We start from the raw sequence: 17,855 nt of genomic DNA, 5'->3' as shown, positions 1-17,855 counted from the left end.
TTTGTTGGCCAGTGAGATAAAATTCTTAATTTCAGAAGTAATGCTGTACTTTATTCAAGGTATCAAAACCAGTTATAGTTTCAAACTCTTAATGGCCATTTATTAAATGCTTGAGTGTACACCAGATGGTGTTATTGGTGCATATCACATACAGTTTGCAGCTACTATTAAAGAGGGAAGTGTATCTTGGTTCCTGTTGTTATAGAAATTGAAACCTATTTTGTTTTGTTTCCTTTTTTTCTAAAATAGTTATGAAAATACTAGATTCTTGATAAATAATATTTTTAAAAATTTTATAGTGGTAGAATACAAAAAAAAAGAAAGAAAGAAAATGAAACTATAATATGAAATTTCTGGTAAATTAAGAGCTAATAGCAAATATTTACTGCAAATATATACTGCAATTTTTAGCATTTTTATATTATATATCTTTATCCCTTATTTTGTATTCAATCAAAAATGCTTTTTTTTCTCTCTCCTTTTATTGAGTTTCTTGGCAACTTTCATTAAAGTGTAACATTAGAAAATATAACATAGTTTTCTAAATAAACTGTTCATTCCATATTAACTTGTTCTCATTGTATTTAGCTTTTACGAAAAAACCCATGTGAACGAATGAATGTTGATCAGGTTTTAGCTCATCCATGGTTGCTAGAAAATAAACTAGAAAAATTGCCAAATGTTTAGTAAGTAATACTTATGTTCAATTTATTGTATTTTGACTGATATTAATTAGAAGTATCCAATATTCGATTCTTAAAAAAAATTAATTCTTAAGCATCTATATGTGTATATAATTGTGTTTATTTCATAAAAACAATTTTTCGAAAATAATATCCTGTATTTCCTATTATTTTAAATTTTCATTGTAAGAGTTTTTGAGTTTTCATAGGTTATTATGAACAATTCATAACAGATTAATAAGAAACTACCCATTCTGTATTTTTGTTTCACAATTTGATATAAATAACTACGTAAAAAAAATGGAATTTTTCAACGTGTGAATACTTATTATTTTTATTTAATTATAATAAATTTCACCTACTGTTTAAATTTTGTATTCTTAGAGAAGTCTGATGAGGAAGTTCCCATTTATTGTACAATATATTTTAGGCCTCAGTAGTGTGAAGTTCAAATTGTCCTAATATTAATCTGAGGCAAACTATTAAAACTACTAAGGTTAATTTTTCAACATTTCACAAATATATGGTTGTATTCTGTTTTATCTCCAATTTGTAAAAGTGTATTTTTATTTCTTTATCTGCTAATGAAGAATATTGCCTTAATTTATTTATTAGTCATGTATGAACATTTGTTTCTATAAAATTAAAATATGTGTTTGAAAGATAAATAGAATATTTATTTTTACAGGAAATGATGACCTGATTCAAGTGTCTGGAATATTGAAAGATTTTCATATGAGAAATCTGTTGCTATTTAGAATATTGATCAGGGATTTTTACGCTGAAACGTGCATAGCTTGCCATAAAATTATAAAATTTTAATTTTTGTGACTAAATCAACAATTTTAATGTATTGATTATTTATATATATAAATTGATATTTTAAGAGCAATGTTTGCTTGATATTCTGTTCAATGTATCAAAAGGGGTTTTGCATCATGCTTGTGTTTTAATATTTTTCATGTCCAATTGCGTAATTGTGTTTGTATATATAGAAAACTTTTTATGTGTATAATAAAATTTCAACAATCTGTAAGTATTTTGAAATTTGTTTTTCTTTTATACTAAACTGAAGTATTATAGAACTAAAAGTTAGGTGTTTGACTTTTTTGGAAATATTAACAAATTTGAATAATTGCACTAAGTTGATTTCAAAGTAAAGTTTAGTTTCATATAGATTAAGGGTCCCCAAAGTATTTTGTTCTGAATATATTCCAGCTTTTGCAGGCCTCTTGGAGATCATTCTAAAATCATATAAAAAAAAATTTAAATAGTTAATAAGACATGATTGTTTTTAAATTTTAATAATATAATGACTAATATTTTACTGATATATATTACATGATAATATTGCCTTTTTTTATTTTATAGTCCAACTTGAAAGTAGTTCTTTGTTATCTCTTTAATAGTAATATATGGAAGTAGTTAGTTTGATTTTTTGTTTTGTTTTTAGCGTCTATTTTTATATGAACTTTCTTTCCTAAATTATTGCATAATTTTTTGTTTTGGGAATTTAATATTTTGCAGAGATTTCAAAATATTAGGTATTTAAATAATTTTCCAGTTTGTTTCCTGTTTAATATTGCTATACATAATATAATTGAAAAATTGTGCAAGGCTGGGGGAAAATTAAGACATAAATTTTTTTCCAAAAATTATAACAGAATTACTCGTTCATTGAAATATAAACATGCTATTTATTATTACTAAGAAAAAAAACTGAACCAAAAATATTTTTTAACCCTTTTTTTTTTTCATTTAAAGATCTTCCTCATTCAGGGTGCGTAGTGTTTTTGAAAACTGCTTAACTTTCCCATTTCCAAAATAAGATTTTTTTTTTCTTTGCCATGTCAATTTTTCGCCACGAATTATACAAAAAGACATTTTTCTGTTCAACGTTTTCGCAATTCATTCAAATCTGTTTCGGCATACCGCACGTCCGTGGTGTATGAAAACGCCAAGTGTTTGATGAAATACTTGCGGGGATCCGCATATGCATATATAAAGCTGGATTCTAAAAAATACACTCGATTAACTTTTTAGTTAAATTAATTATGATTTTAAATTCATCTTTTACATAACTAAAGTGATTATAAATTTTAAAAATAGATTGAGACACTAAATGTTGACTGTTTAAATTTCTGTATTATTGCTTTTATGGTGGCTAATATAATCAAGAAAAGAGAAACTAGTTACTTTATCATGATTATGTAAAATCTTTGGAAATTGTTTGGCATTTGTTTATGTATTTGAAGAATAATAATAAGAAAAAAAATTTATTAGTGCACATATCCTAATTACAAGGTTGGGATTTGACACATCAAAAACTTGTTAAAAACTGGCAATAACCTGGGGCAAATTTATTAAACATTAAATCATGCACAAGTCTTGCAATATATACTATTTTAATTATGATTTATAAAAAGTATAGCAGAAATTATTTGGATTTTCTAAAAACATGGATATATTTCAAATAATAATTATGAGTTGTTAATTAATGATCAATCTAAATATTGATTTTAATTATTTTATGCCACGATTTAGGTGGATTTTTTAGTGTTAACCTGCATATTACTTATAATATACAGGTTAACAGAATGTGTCTAATCATGTGAAAGTTTTGAGGAAAATTCAGGCAGCCATAGGAACATTTACAAAATTTTTCCTTGTTAAAAAACATTAAATTTCTATTCATGTATTGATTAGTTTAAATTCCTTAAGTTTATGAGTGGGACTTATAATTTAATAAATTACTATTTCCATATATTTTAATTTCTAATAATTTTTAACATATACTTGTTCATTCAAGAATTGTGTAATATCAAATGAATTTCTTTTCTTATGTAAACTTAAATTTCCAAAAATATTTTTAAAAAGGTATTGTACTTAAAAGATAAACATTAAAATTTTGGGGAAAATTTCGATCAAAAAAAATTTTTTTTTGTTCTGAGAATTTTCTGCACTCTTACTTTTTTGATCATGAATATTTCCAATAAATCATGACTAAAATTTTTTTAAATCAATCAACTCAAGGGTTTAATTATGTAACTATCGATATTAAGTACAGTTATTAGAATAAATTTCTTAATTATATGTTATTTTTATTATGTTATAATTACTTAATATTTTCTACATCGAAATTAGGGTTTTTGACAGTAATTTTCAAAACAAAGAGGTTTATGTTAAAATAATGCAAGAGAATAATTGATGGAACACTTGTAATTTTACATGTATGTCAGTTAAAAAATACTTCTAATTTACAGGGATGATACAGAGATCAGAACAAATCCAAGGAGTCCAAAATTTTAAGGGCTTATCAAACATTTAAAAACTTTGTGTAAAATATACTAGACAGTTTTTTTTCATTAAAAAGCAGTTATTATAAAGAACTTGCAGAAATATATATTGTGCATATTTTTTTCTAGCCCTTTTGAAATAAATTATGACTTTGTCAAACTTCATCAAGAAAAATATATCACTTTTACACATATATAATCTTATATTTTTAAATTAGAATACATAAGAATATCTAAGGCATTTTATGCAAAAAAATAACCACAGTAAATTAGTAATAAGGTTGGTTGTAACATGTAAAATTAATTGCTGTTATTTTTTTCTTCTAACTCTTGCAATTCAATTTTTTTGTCTTAAACTATTTGATTTCGACAGCTAAGTCATCATTTAGTTTCCCTGTTTGGACAGCAAATTCATCAGTAAACTTAGTAAGTTCATCTATGCAACGCAATAATCTAAGAAGTTTCTAAGGACTAATTTGGAAATCTAAGTAGTTCCAAGTACTCCTTGGAGACTATTTTATTTCTACGGAGTCTGTACGCACCCTGTATTTATAATAGCCAATAATTATCCTTACACCAAAATTTTGGGTTTTCAACAATTGTCAAAAACTATATCAGTTTTTTTTTCCTAGCATGATGATAGAACCATCAATTGTCAAAAACTTGCAAACCCTGCCTAATAATATTTCTTTAAAGTGCTTAAAAATATTTTTTCAGTACTTATTTTTTGTTTAAAAACTTGGCTTCACACCCTGTCATTATTTTTAAGAAATTTAACTACAGATCCTCTTCAGCTTTTTAAAGCTAATAAACACTTTACTATGGATCATAGCATCACTGCCCACTTAAAAAGTCAAAAAATTACCCGTGTAAGAAAAAGCAAACAGTAAATAGAAATGTTTCTTCCCATTTTTGTTACAATACTGCTTTTACATTATTAAAAAATATAGCATACCAATTTATTGGAAACTTTATTTGAATCCAATTTTATGAAAATAACTTCTGTAAGATCTTCAAGTGTTTATATAAAGATCACTTGGTATTTTATATTAAATACTGTATAAATCCACTGCTGTTGATTATCATTTGTCAAATGACATTGGAGGGGGGTGAAGGTGATTTTTTTTTTTTTGTGGTGGATGAAGTGGGATCCATATGTGGGTCCATTGCTGTGAATCTGACACAAATGATGTTCTCAAATCTTTTAAATTTGTAGCTTTATGGTATGTTTTATAAGTTTTCATTGTGTTATGTTTTTTTGAAAAACTCTTGAATAAATTAACTTTTTTTTTTTTTAAATGACATTTTATGGAAAGGAAATGTGATTAGAGAAATCAAGGTTAATTAACATATTAAAAATATTTTTTTGAAAGGTAAATTGATATAGAGTTTTATTGTTACGGGTGTTTAAGTCAACCTGATTTTTGTCTAATTTTAGGGTTTAAAAGATCTAAGGCATATATATATATTTAATATAAATGTGAAAAATAAGTGTTTTTGTTTATAAATATAATCAGGTAGACCTGCTATCAATTGCCTGTGTTTTTTCGTAGAGCTATTTTCAATAAAAGATTTTAAAATCAAATTAGTTATATTTTAAAATTTAACAATAGTAAACTAAAGTCTATCAAATTTTAACAGCTTTGAATAATTTCACTAATATATTCAAATACTTTCAAGTTTTAGAACAATAAATGATACAAGACTCAATTTAACTTGCATTTTTTCCCAGTATTTAAGTTAAAGAATACATCTGTCTTTAAAGGTTAATTTAGGAAAGTGACAGAGGTAAATAATTTTCAAATTCACATATTTCTACATTAAAATCGTTAGTGGGTACTATAATTTATCTTTGTTAAAAATGTTTTTATTTCTTTTGATCAATTTTTTAATTTATGAATTTTAATTTGTACAAAATACTAAATTTAAAGTTTGCTACTGACCCTTTAAAAATTCTTAACACCTCTTATGCAGACATGAAAAGTTAAAAACATGGAAAATTTTTGTTAAGTTAAAATTAGAGAATAAGGTTAAAATAGTTGTAAAAATTGTAATGAAATTTAGTAAAATATAACTTAATTGCCTGTGATGAAATACTTAATGCAAGAGTTCATATTCTTTGTCCCGCTACGACATTAAAATGTCACTAATTAAAGTGATAACTATTTGTTAAAAATTTCCAAATACATTATATTTTTTATAAAATTTCAGCTAACTGCATTTTTGAAGAATAATATACACCATTGCTTTCATTTATATATATATCTACTTCATTAGTTGTGTTTTCTTGTTTTATTACTCAATATGACAAGAGCATTATAATTTCGTAACAGAAAAATAGGACATTGAATTAACTATTTGTTGATAGTGGCTAGTTAAAAAAAAAAAAAAAAACTATGGAATGAATAGAAAAATGATTTTATAACTTGATTAATTAGTACAACTTTGAGGACCATGACCTTATGCCATTTTAACAATATGTAAGTTTCACAAATTAAAGCTCAATTTTTGATTTATTAAATACAACATATTGCATTTTAATAATTACATTATTTTTTAAAACATTTTAATAGTCTTTTGTTTTTAGTGCAATTTTTGTGCATTGACATGCAGAGCAAATAATAGAAAATTCATACATTTACAATCAATGAATTTATTGTACTGCAATATTTTGCATGACTTACTTAGCAATTAAAAAAATAGGCAACAATCAACCAGGCAACTTTAACATCAAGAACAAAGTCTTCAGCTTTACACCAGTCACATAAATCCTAACTTTTTTTTTTGGTTTTTGTATTTTTAACTTTGAATAATGTTCTTTTATATGTTGCACTTCCTATTTAAAATTGTCCCAAACTAATGATGAACTAAAGTCTATCATGCAGATAAATTGGTCTCAAGAACAACTTTTGTTAGCAGTCCTCACACAGGCCTATAGACAAATATGCATACATGAATATTTGTTACAGATGAATTACAAAGCTACAGAAACACTATGAGCTAAAAACCTTAGAAAATTAACTTCTTGAAACTGGATTAGTGTTCACACTATAAATATCTGCAACATTATACGGATATATATAATAGCTAAATAAAAATACAAGTAAGCAAATTGAATCGTTTCGATTAAACTTAGATGATTTTTAATATCCTATAAACTAAAAAAGAAAACAAAATGAAGCTAATTAATTTAAGAAAGTATAATTCAAAAGACATGTATTTCTTCTTAATTTTATTAGTAAAAAAAAATTATAACTTTTATTGCACCTGAACTAAGGTTGAATCTTTTTAAGTAAAAAATAAATAAACTGAAAAAAATACTAACACAATTAATTTATTTTTGATCGAATTGAGAAAATTCTGTTTTAGAAGAAATTTTTTTTACTTATTTGGTTAATTTATATGAATATGAATTAGTTTGAATACAACCCATCACAAAAAAGAAATCAATTAAAAATAAATCATTTTTCACTACTTGAGTAAAATATTAAAATAAATGACAGTTTTAAATATAGAAAAATTACATTATAATTTTATGAAATAACAGTGCCCAGCAAAAATAAAACCAACACAATAAAATAATATTAAAATTTTTTTTAAAACGTTTGGCCTAATATACTATAAACCATTTTATTCTAGCCATGGTTTGCAGACATGTATGACTGGATTTTAAATGTTTTTGAAAATTTTACACATGTTACAATAAATGATGCATGATATTAAAGAAAAATAGGCAAAGTGTTTTTAAGCTACTAATGTTCTGCGTGAACTTTTAGTCACAAGCCTAACACCTAATTTTTAAATTAGGTTCATTCCATACATTTAGTAGTTTCACACTATCCAATGTTATACAAATGCCCTCAAGTTCTTGCAGTGTTTTCAGTATTGGTGGTTCATAAATAGTATTTGGGGGTAGTGATCGTCAATTGCAAGACACCGGTGACTAACCTTGATTTCTACATCGAGCTGAACTTGGTGACAGAAAAAAGTTCCATCCTTCTCATTTAAATTAATAAGCCTGATAAAAAAAAATATTCCATTTGTTATTTCTTACTAACTACACTTCAATTTCTTATTCCAATTTTAGCTTCTTTTTATTACATACAGTTTGATTTTGTTTGCCTCAGCAATCACTGACAGCGTGTAACTGAAAAATGCAAGAAATGAACTTTACAAAAAAGGGGGCACACATCAAACATTTGTAAGTGGGGATGGGAACTTCGTTATTAAATGTTTTTAAAAAAAATTAGCATTTATTGTAATATGTGTAATAGAAGTATTAACATTTAAAATTTAATCATTAAGACAAACTTATTTTCCAAAAATTATTTTTCCTAACTTACCTTAAAACACTTGATAAAACTGATACTAACAAACTTTTTATTGAATTTAAATACAAGTACTGGTAATTAACGCAATATTTCATATAATTCGATTCATAAGCTATTGTATCTATATAGTAAGAAAATATGCTCTCAAATAAACAATTTTAAAGTTAAAAAAAATTAATTTCAGTAAATAGATATGAATGTATCTTTTAAACCCTAATTCTGAATATAGACTAAATTTGAAATATATTTACATGTTTTTTCCCTTGGTCCAACTGTAAAACATATATTTTTTTTACCCTTATGTTACACATTGTTTACTTGATGGCTTTTGATTCTAGTGGAAAAACCTTCAAATACAAAGTGACAGTTATAGAGTACCTACTTAGTTTTAAGACTTCTGTTAAAACTGTTTAAAGTTTCTGCTATGAATAGCTTGTAAAACACAGCTTTTGATGCCAACAGTAAGCAATGACTTTTGAGACCTTACAATAAATAAGAATAAAAAAATATTCATATTTATTTTTGAAATCTGAATCCTCTGCTTAAAAATGTTTCCATGACTATTGCAATTGATAGGATATATTTGTTGCTTGGAAGCAGTGAGAAACAGGATTAATTTAAATATATAAAGCTTTTGAACAATGATTTTTTTTTTAATTAGAAAGAAATCAAAAAATCTGTTTTTTAAGCAAAATTTAATAAATGTTAACTTAAAAATGCTAAAAAAAATTTTTTTTGAATAACCATGCACGACTTTACTGCAAGCATTTAAATGGCAATTTAATTTTTTTTCTCCTTCCCCTTTCATTGTCAGTATGCGTCCTATACAATCTTTAAAATAAAAATATTCTGATGTTGAGAAAAAAAATTAGCTTTTTCTTATTAGACAATAAAATTTACATATATATGTATAGATCAGTAATTTCTATTTTACAAATAAAGCAAAAGCAATGAAAGAAACAATATATGAATTCACAATGCAAATGGCATATTAATGGCACAAAGATATGTGGTTCAAATATTTTATTCAAATTAAAAAATAAAGAGATAAATGTTTAAAAAATATTAATAAGTTACGCATAAACAGCCTTGTTTAAAATTAAAAAGCAAAAATGCATGTACATTTCACTTTTGCAAAAGATTGTATATTCATGAAAATTATAATATTCCCAACATTAATTCTAAAACTAAGCCACATATTCAGTGACTAAATCTCACTAGAAAATAATAAATCAAGTATAAACTGTTTTTTTTCTTATAATATCACAGAAATACTTGACCATGGGGAATGCAGTAACTGTAATAAAAGTGCACAATGTTCTTCTCTTTCTTTTATAAAAAGAAAAGATGATTGAAATTCATTTAAAAAATTATTTTAGAAATACTTAAAATGTTATTAGGATGTTCATGGCCCTGTAAGCCATACTAATAAACCGCCGAACTTTTATTTTTCAAATTAAATTATCTAAGAAATGTTAATGATGAATTAAGTATTAGCAAAGAAATGGTAAAAATGTCCCCTTTATGATCCAGAAAAAATATATATATATAATTACATAGTACAGTTTATTTTAACGATGCACTTACACAGCAGAATCTTTAAGGAAGACACATAACAATTTAAGCTTCATATATCATTTTTGCACAGTTTACATATCATTTTACAACATTCATATAAACTGTTTTTTTTTTTCATTCCAACATTGGTAAAAAAATTATTTCAGAAGGAAAAACAGGCAACTATAATCACCAACCAATAAGATAAAAGCACAAAATCACAGAAGATGAGACAAAAATTCAATGCGAGCATCCGATAATTCTACATACATACAATATATATATATATAATATACTAATGTGGTCAAGAAAGAAACGGGCCCAAGGATTAAAAAAAAAAAATTAATTACACTTCGCTATGTAACCTTTTAACTGAAGAAAAGTGCTTTCAAAGTTTTAGTTGTCTTTCCATTAAAAGAAACTGAAGTGACTGATTAAATATCAATCAGGTTGTGTGAATTCCAGTCTATTTATTTTGCTCAATAGGAATGTAAATAAACATTGAGCACCTTGAATGAATTTTTTTTTAAAGAGATTTAGCATGTCCTAACTTATTGCTATTTTCAAATACTTTCAGAAGGAGCAGGAGTTAAATATTCGTCAACCCGCTTGTGGTCCGAGAGAGCCTTCAAGGTTAATGTATCATGTGGGAGTTCCGATTTTCTACGGAGAAGAGTTTTTTCTTTTGGAAATGGTTTTTTTACCTATAAATGGAAGAAACATAAATAAGATAATTTTCTATTTAAAATTGCAAAAGTGCTTTTCATATGATAGCACAAAAATATATGCTCATAAAGAAATAAAGTCAAGCAAAAAATTGAGATAAAGTAGCAAAGGGGCTTTTACTTTAAGTTATTCATGCAAAAAAAAAAAACTAAACTAACAAGTACGAAATCTATAAAGCTAACCTAATCTACTTTACATTTTGCGTGATGGAAATAATTTTGCTCATAAAAATATTTATTTATTAAAAATAATCATTAAAATTTTTTAATCAAATTTAAAAGATAGAGGTGTTTATTGTGATACAGTATATGTAATTTTCAGCCTCATTCACTAACTACTGAGGTTTAGAATGAAATTTTTTAGACACTGCTACCAAAGTGGGAATAGTAATAAAGTTTCTCATCTCTTCACACAAAGTACAAAGAGACTGATTGAATCTCATTTTTTTAATAACATTTAAAAACAAGCATAAAAATTAATAGGGAGCTAATAATATTTTTAAATTTAAGTACAAATAATAAAATAAACACATAATTTAAAAAAGACAAATGAAGTGTTAACATAGCATTTCAATCTCTTATCACATTTCTTGGTAAATGCAGTCAAATTGCAGTAAAGATTTAAAAAAAAATTTCTTCCTTTTAAACCTTTTTTTTATAAAAATTATTAATTACTTTTTATTAATTTTTTTAAACTTTTCTTGTCTTTAATTTACTATCTTACATTCAGGATTCTATAACTTCCACAAAACTTCTGAATTTTATTGCTAAATATGTAGATATACAGAATTTTTGCAAGGAAAAAAAAATCCACAATTTTTTTTTTTTTTTTCAATGTCTTTTATTAGCAACAGAAATAGAAAATTATTAAGTGAGAATCAAATTTTATAGCTACTTTTTTTTATGCAAGCGTTTTAAAATCTTGATTGTTTAACTTTTTTAGTTTAGAGTGTTTATGTTTTGCTAATCATTAGTTATACAAGCATATTAACAGATGGCTAAAACGGCAAAACTTTAACAAATGCTTTATTTGTATCATTTTTAATCATTTATATTTTCTCCCAACATTTCTTTATGTTTTGCTCCTATTTCTAAAAAAAATTGTTTGAAAAGCAAATTATTTTATTTCATAAAATATTTTGTAATTTCTAAAAGGTTGGAATGTTTCAACCGTTATTTAGTTGATATAAAAATATAATGCAAAAAATTCAAGTTTTTATAAGCAACAGTTTAAGAAGAATGTTATGTATCAAGTGTTCACACAAACTTTGTAATACAAAAATTTTTAGAACCGCAAAGTATAAACCAATGCAACTTAAAATTAAGAAATGGAAATGGATTGGTCATGATCTTTGTAAATCTAAGAAGTTTAAAATAAAACAAAAAAGATGCATAAAAATAATTATGATCCATTTTCTCATCCTACCAAATATCTTCCAATCCATAATTCTAAATACTGAATTTATATTTACTATTATTTACAGCAGGTTTGAAAAAAAAATTAGAACATAATTCACAAAAAAATTAAGGAACATAATTTCAGAGTAAGTATTAAAAAGAAAGCATTTTTTCTTATTGATTTTAACATGCTTAAACAAAACAACACACATTTGAAAAGTTAAGGATGGGGGGGAAAAAAATTTCTTCTGAGCTTCATGAAGTACACACTAGTTAAATTTTCATAATTTTTTTTTAATGATTTTAGATATTAATTTTGCTTTTAATATTTAGCAAGAGTTATGGAAAGGTTTAATGAAATATCTAACTTGGAAATTAATAATATTAATAAAATTAGAGTAAAATTGAAATTATAAACTGTTTAATAATATAATTGCATTTTAAAAAGAGCAATTTTTCCACAAAAGAGCATTTTTTCTACTTGGGTTGGATGAAACTCGTCACCTCCTCAAATAATATGACAGAAAGCATCCACATTGTAAGTTTTTTAAAATTGGCTATCAATAGGTACTAAAAAGTAGGTAAGCTTGGTGCGTTCTCAGATGCGAGCTACATAAAAGTAGAGTAACTCCCACATAGTATAACAATGACTCAATAAAAATAACTTTGCATTGTTAACGTAAATAAAAAAAAAGCTTGTGTATACATACTATCAATCAAGCAAAATTATTAAAAAGGTTTTATTTGTTAGAAATATACAGTCAAACCCCGCTATAGTGAACACGGCTTATAGTGAACGAAATGCTCGGTCCTGTGCCTTGCTATACACGTATAATGTTATTTTTAGTGGATATAGTGAACCAAAAAAGTGAGGAAGTTGGATATAATGAACTTTTTTCTGTCTTCGACTGATTTCCCCCCCCCCCATTTTCTTTGTAATAATTTTGAAATTTGTACTTCAAAATAAATAAATATACCAATTTTTAAAACCATCTATAGTATATCATACTTTTATGTGCTCGAATGGCAGGTTAGACAGGTTTAAAAAGCAGAATAACAGAAATTCAAGAAAAATTATCTGAGAGTCGGGAAGTGTTTCCATATCTATTGTTGAGAATTGCTCATCAGCTAAAGATTACCAATTTTTATTTGTACGCAAGACGATGAGTGATGAAAAATAACACATTTTTTGCTACTACATAATATTTTTCAGTCATTTATATGAATATAATGTAATAAAAGGGAGGAGTTTGGGAACCATTACCAAACCTGCGTAATGGATATAGTGAACCGAAATTTCGGTCCCTTGAAGGTTCACTATAGCGGGGTTTGACTGTAGTAGCAAAGTTATACGATCTTGCATATGTTAATGCTTCATTTAAGTACAGATATATTGTTTTGTTTTTTTAATTACTGAATAAAATATACTCCTCATTTATTTTTAATGTTGCAGTCACATAAAGGAAAAGATACAGTAATGCAACTAGTGTGAAATAAAATACAGTCAAATTTGTCAGGAGAAAAAGAATATAGGTTGGGTATCACAGATGTAGTGTATGTGCTATTAAAATCCAAAGCCTATGAAAACATACATTTCGAACTCCATTGTCAGTCAGAACATTCTGTGCTAGGTAAATATATTTTGCAAAATCCTTATGCAATGAAACCAATATTTTCACAAATTCAAACATTGTGTATAAAAATGATCAGTGCATACAAAAGTTTAATGGGATTTCTAAACATTTATTTTTAAAACTTGGAAGATCTAGAGGATACAAGCTTTTAAACAACTAAGCATCTAACATAAGGGTTAACTAAAGCAACACCAAGATAAAAACTAATGGCAATATATTACTTGAATGTCACTTAAGCAATATTAGGTGAAATCAAAAGGTATACCTCTTAAGCCAAAACGATCAGATAGTTCGGTTGGCAGGTATGCAATAAAAGAATATTCACCTGAGCCACTAAATACAATTTTATAATTTGAAAATATACTAAAATAATATAAGTGCAATATACAAATAGTGTATTTTAATGGAAAGGTGCGTAACAAAAGTAAATAATTCCTTAGCATATATCAGAACTTTAACTGCTAAAAAAAATTATTTTTATTTAAAATTATAATTGATATAATAAATAAAAAATTGCGTTACAAAACATAAATTTTTATGCATTGACTATAGAATATATGCAGTGGGATTTAACTGATATGAACATGAAATGATTTTCAGCATATATACTAAATCGTTTTGACAACATCTTTAAAATTGTTTCAAAATATGACTATTCATTTCAAAAACTAAATGCTAAAAGCATAGTCCTTAAAAGAAAAACTTATCTGTCTCCAATTTTTAATTCCTTTCACATGATACTGGACTTACAGAGAACCCCCCCCCCTCAAAAAAAAAATCAGAAAACACAAAATAGTCTTCCAATTATTTATTGGCAAATTCTTGCATTATTTGGCAATGGAATGTGTTAAAACTAATAGAAAACATAACATAGTTTTAAGATATTCAGAATCAAGTTACTTTTAAGATTTTTGCCAATAAATGAAATCATCACAAATAAATTAAAAATATTTCACATTTATTGGAAACCTTATCTTTGATATTACTTTTAGATATTTCCCTAAAAACCAGAAACTAAAAAATATTAGAATATCATAAATGAGTTACTAAATGTTTTTATAGCTGTAATTCTTGCATTAACAGTTTGGAGGGTGAAAAAAAAGAAGCTGATTGATCAAAAGATGTTTAACATCTTAGTCTTTAACAATTTTAGGAAGAAAAAAATGAAGCATTAAAGCTAGTTCTTTCATTGTGATTTTTCTAATCAATCTAAATGCATAATATAATAATGTTAGCACCATGGTTTTGGTTTTATCACCATAGTAAGTATTACAGTACTGTAACAGTGCATGAACAGTGCTTAATTTCTTTCTTCCTTTTAAATACCATTATTTAATATTATACATGTAAGACAAATATTTTGACAAAATAATAAATGTAATTAAAAAGTTAATATGCAAAAAAATCCTAACAACTAAGGAGAAAAAAAAAAAAACTTTTGAGTAAGGATTATTTTCTTAAGAATCACTAAGCCATCAGGAAATGTTTTCTGTCATTTATGTTAACTTGTAGTATCTTGTAAACATCAGATGAGTAAGGTTAATCATCATATGGCTTTTAACAATTCTAAGATATTTATGCATAAATTTTCCTTGCCTATAGATAAAAGTTATTAAAAAATTAATCAAAAATTTGAAATTGAAAATTAATAAGATGGAGCAGGAAAAACTATAAAAATAAAACCATTTGAAAGTATTAAAGAAAAAAAGTTATTCAATTATGCATTAAAATAAAACAGATAAAAAACATCAAATTTCTACTTATATTTTAATCCTAGTTTCTGTAAGAAAATCAATTGTAAAAAATTTCTTGAAACCTGATTATAAAAACTAAAATGATAAACATATAAATAAATAAAAAATTCTGAAATAAACAAGTATAAAAACAATCAAATTTATACTTACATCTTTTGCTTCATATTCTATTTTTTCATAATTCATTAAAAATTCCTCGTCTACTGGAGTTGGTAAATCGGGTATTGCATTTTCGGACAAATTATTAGCTAGGTTGGCATTTAATGGTGCAATTTCTTTAGACTAAAAAATACAATTAAAAAAGTTTTTAACACATCTTTGAATCATTGGTAGAAAATATTTAAATTTTGCACAAGTTATCAAACTTAAGAAATAAATTTGTGAAACATTATTAATTTTTCTGTAAAAAATTAAACATTCAAAAATAAACTATTAAAGAATAAAATGCAATCTCAGAATTGTAAATTTTTTTATTTTTAGTTCTTTTTAAGCAAATGTAACTAAACTTTAAAACTTAATAAAGCATTACATAAGAATCAGATAGGTTATAAAGAATAATAAAATATCAAGAGTAGAACTCTCAATAAAACTTTGCTGAAGAAATATTACAATGAAGAATTAATAACAGTTAAAGACTTCTATATTTATCAATGAAAGTTATAGCAGTTCAATTAAGATCCCTGCATTGATACAATGTATACTCGTTGATAAATGGTTAGTGTATCGTTCTTTCAGTTTAAATGAAAGTTTTGTGACTATTTCCATGCATATATTTTACTTCAGGGGTGATTGTGAGTCCAAGTCGAAATTTCTTAAGTAAAAAAAAAAAAAAAAAAAAAAAAAAAAAAAANGGAAAAAAATTTAAACAAGGTTTTTTCCTTTTTCTCAATCTTTCTTAGTTTACTTAAAATATATTTAAAATTTTACACATACTTATACCATTTACACATACCTATGATAACCTGGAGAAGTAATTGAAATTTATAATCTTTCTTTATTGAGTTTATGATTATGATAACTATAAACTGATAAAAAATTAATATTCACCTTTCAAAATTTGATTTTCACAAACGTTTGTGATCAATGATTTTTTGAAACTTCTGGACCTTGACCTCCGGAAACTTCCGGATCACGGTTAGCGAAAAATCCGGAAATCCGGATTTTTTCCGGAGCACAATCAATCAGCCCTGTTACTTTAAAGAAACAGCTCTTTACAATGACACACTCATTCCTAAATGTGACCAAGTATTTGGCCATCTCTCTCAAATTAGTTTAACCTCTTTCACAGAAAATAAAATTTAAAAAACTTACTTTAGGATTCTTTAAAGCTAAATTTTCTATCTTAGACCATGTTTCATCTCGCTCTTTCAGTTTTGCTTTTTCACTAAAATTATTTTAAGGCATTAGTAAACAACTAAGCTATAGGAAAATTTTATTACCAATCAGAAAAAGAAGGATTTGCAACTTACCTGTGTCTATCCAGCTTGTAATTTTGTACACACTCATCAAATAACTTTTGATTCATCTCCATGAAGAGTTTCAAGGCATTATAAATCAACCCATGAATTGTCCTGCAATATTTTTTTTTTAAATTTAAAATAAGCAATTCTCTAAAATATTGTGAAATTAAAAGAATTTAATATTATTCAAATTTTAATTAATAGTAATAGTGATAAACAACCTTTTATTTCTGATAATCTTAAGCTGCAACATGACTTCATGGAATAGCATTGTTCATAGACTTACTGTGTTTATCAATAAATTAACTAAACTTAAAAAGAAAAAAACACTGAACTAATTCAGACAAAAGCCAAGTCAATAGAATTGAAATTAATTTTTCGTTTTAAATAAAATTCTACATACAACATTCTACTGCCAAATTGTATTTTATGTATATAATTTTAACATTTTTATGTTCCTTATAGAAAATATGACTGTAGAGTTTCCCTATAGTTTACAGAAATATTTACAACTAAAATAAAATACAGTGAAACCTCCAGGAAAGACCACTTCTGTGTAGTGACTATTTCCAATCACTTTTGGGAGGCACGGAAATCTTTCCACGGACTTTGTAGTGAACAAAACCTTTAGGAGAGACCATCATAGGGTTGCCACAGAAAAAAATGAACAAAATAGTTGCTTTTAGTTGCCTAAAGCATGAAAATAGTAGCCAAAAACTAGGAAAATAGTTGCCTTAATAAGAACAATGACTAAAATTTTGTTAATGACTTATTTGTCATATACCATAATCCATTCAGTCAAGTTGTTGGCAAATATGATAATTTTTATATAAACGTTAATGTTTATATATATATGAAAAGTGATTACTAAAATTCGAAATTCACTCATCGTAATATCGTAAAAAAAAAAAATTCCCTTCCTTTTTTAAAATCATGATGAATTTCGTAGCAATAATCATTAAAAAGGCGATTGAGAAATGAAATAGACTCACAATGGAATCTGTGCAGATTGAACGA

The 17,855-nt window shown here is 25.5% G+C and overlaps 2 protein-coding genes across 7 annotated transcripts in view; one reads left to right on the top strand and one right to left on the bottom strand.

Annotated features, from left to right (window-relative positions):
- Positions 1-1,719, top strand: part of LOC107447970 (aurora kinase C) — a 29,255-nt gene extending 27,536 nt beyond the window's left edge. Inside the window, exons 9-10 of the mRNA XM_016063026.3 lie at positions 589-686; positions 1,372-1,719. Of these exons, the coding sequence (XP_015918512.1) occupies positions 589-686; position 1,372 (99 nt within the window). The 3' untranslated portion in view covers positions 1,373-1,719. The remainder of the gene's footprint in view (positions 1-588; positions 687-1,371) is intronic.
- A 4,893-nt stretch (positions 1,720-6,612) lies between these two features.
- LOC107447948 (serine/threonine-protein phosphatase 2A 56 kDa regulatory subunit delta isoform) overlaps positions 6,613-17,855 on the bottom strand; it is a 28,190-nt gene continuing 16,947 nt past the window's right edge. Inside the window, exons 12-16 of one of the 6 annotated variants that reach the window (XM_071182139.1) lie at positions 16,848-16,949; positions 16,690-16,762; positions 15,529-15,660; positions 13,846-13,889; positions 9,319-10,571 (exon numbers count right to left, since the gene is read on the bottom strand). In XM_071182139.1, the coding sequence (XP_071038240.1) occupies positions 13,857-13,889; positions 15,529-15,660; positions 16,690-16,762; positions 16,848-16,949 (340 nt within the window). In that variant the 3' untranslated portion in view covers positions 9,319-10,571; positions 13,846-13,856. Of the gene's footprint in view, positions 10,572-13,845; positions 13,958-15,058; positions 15,221-15,528; positions 15,661-16,689; positions 16,763-16,847; positions 16,950-17,855 lie in introns of those variants that run through there. The other 5 variants (XR_011636976.1, XM_043041517.2, XM_071182136.1 and 2 more) reach the window with 5 other exon arrangements.

This window comes from Parasteatoda tepidariorum, chromosome 1 (genome assembly GCF_043381705.1).
Source record: "Parasteatoda tepidariorum isolate YZ-2023 chromosome 1, CAS_Ptep_4.0, whole genome shotgun sequence".
Taxonomy (NCBI): Eukaryota; Metazoa; Arthropoda; class Arachnida; order Araneae; family Theridiidae; genus Parasteatoda; species Parasteatoda tepidariorum.
This window is presented reverse-complemented; position numbering and strand designations above follow the sequence as displayed.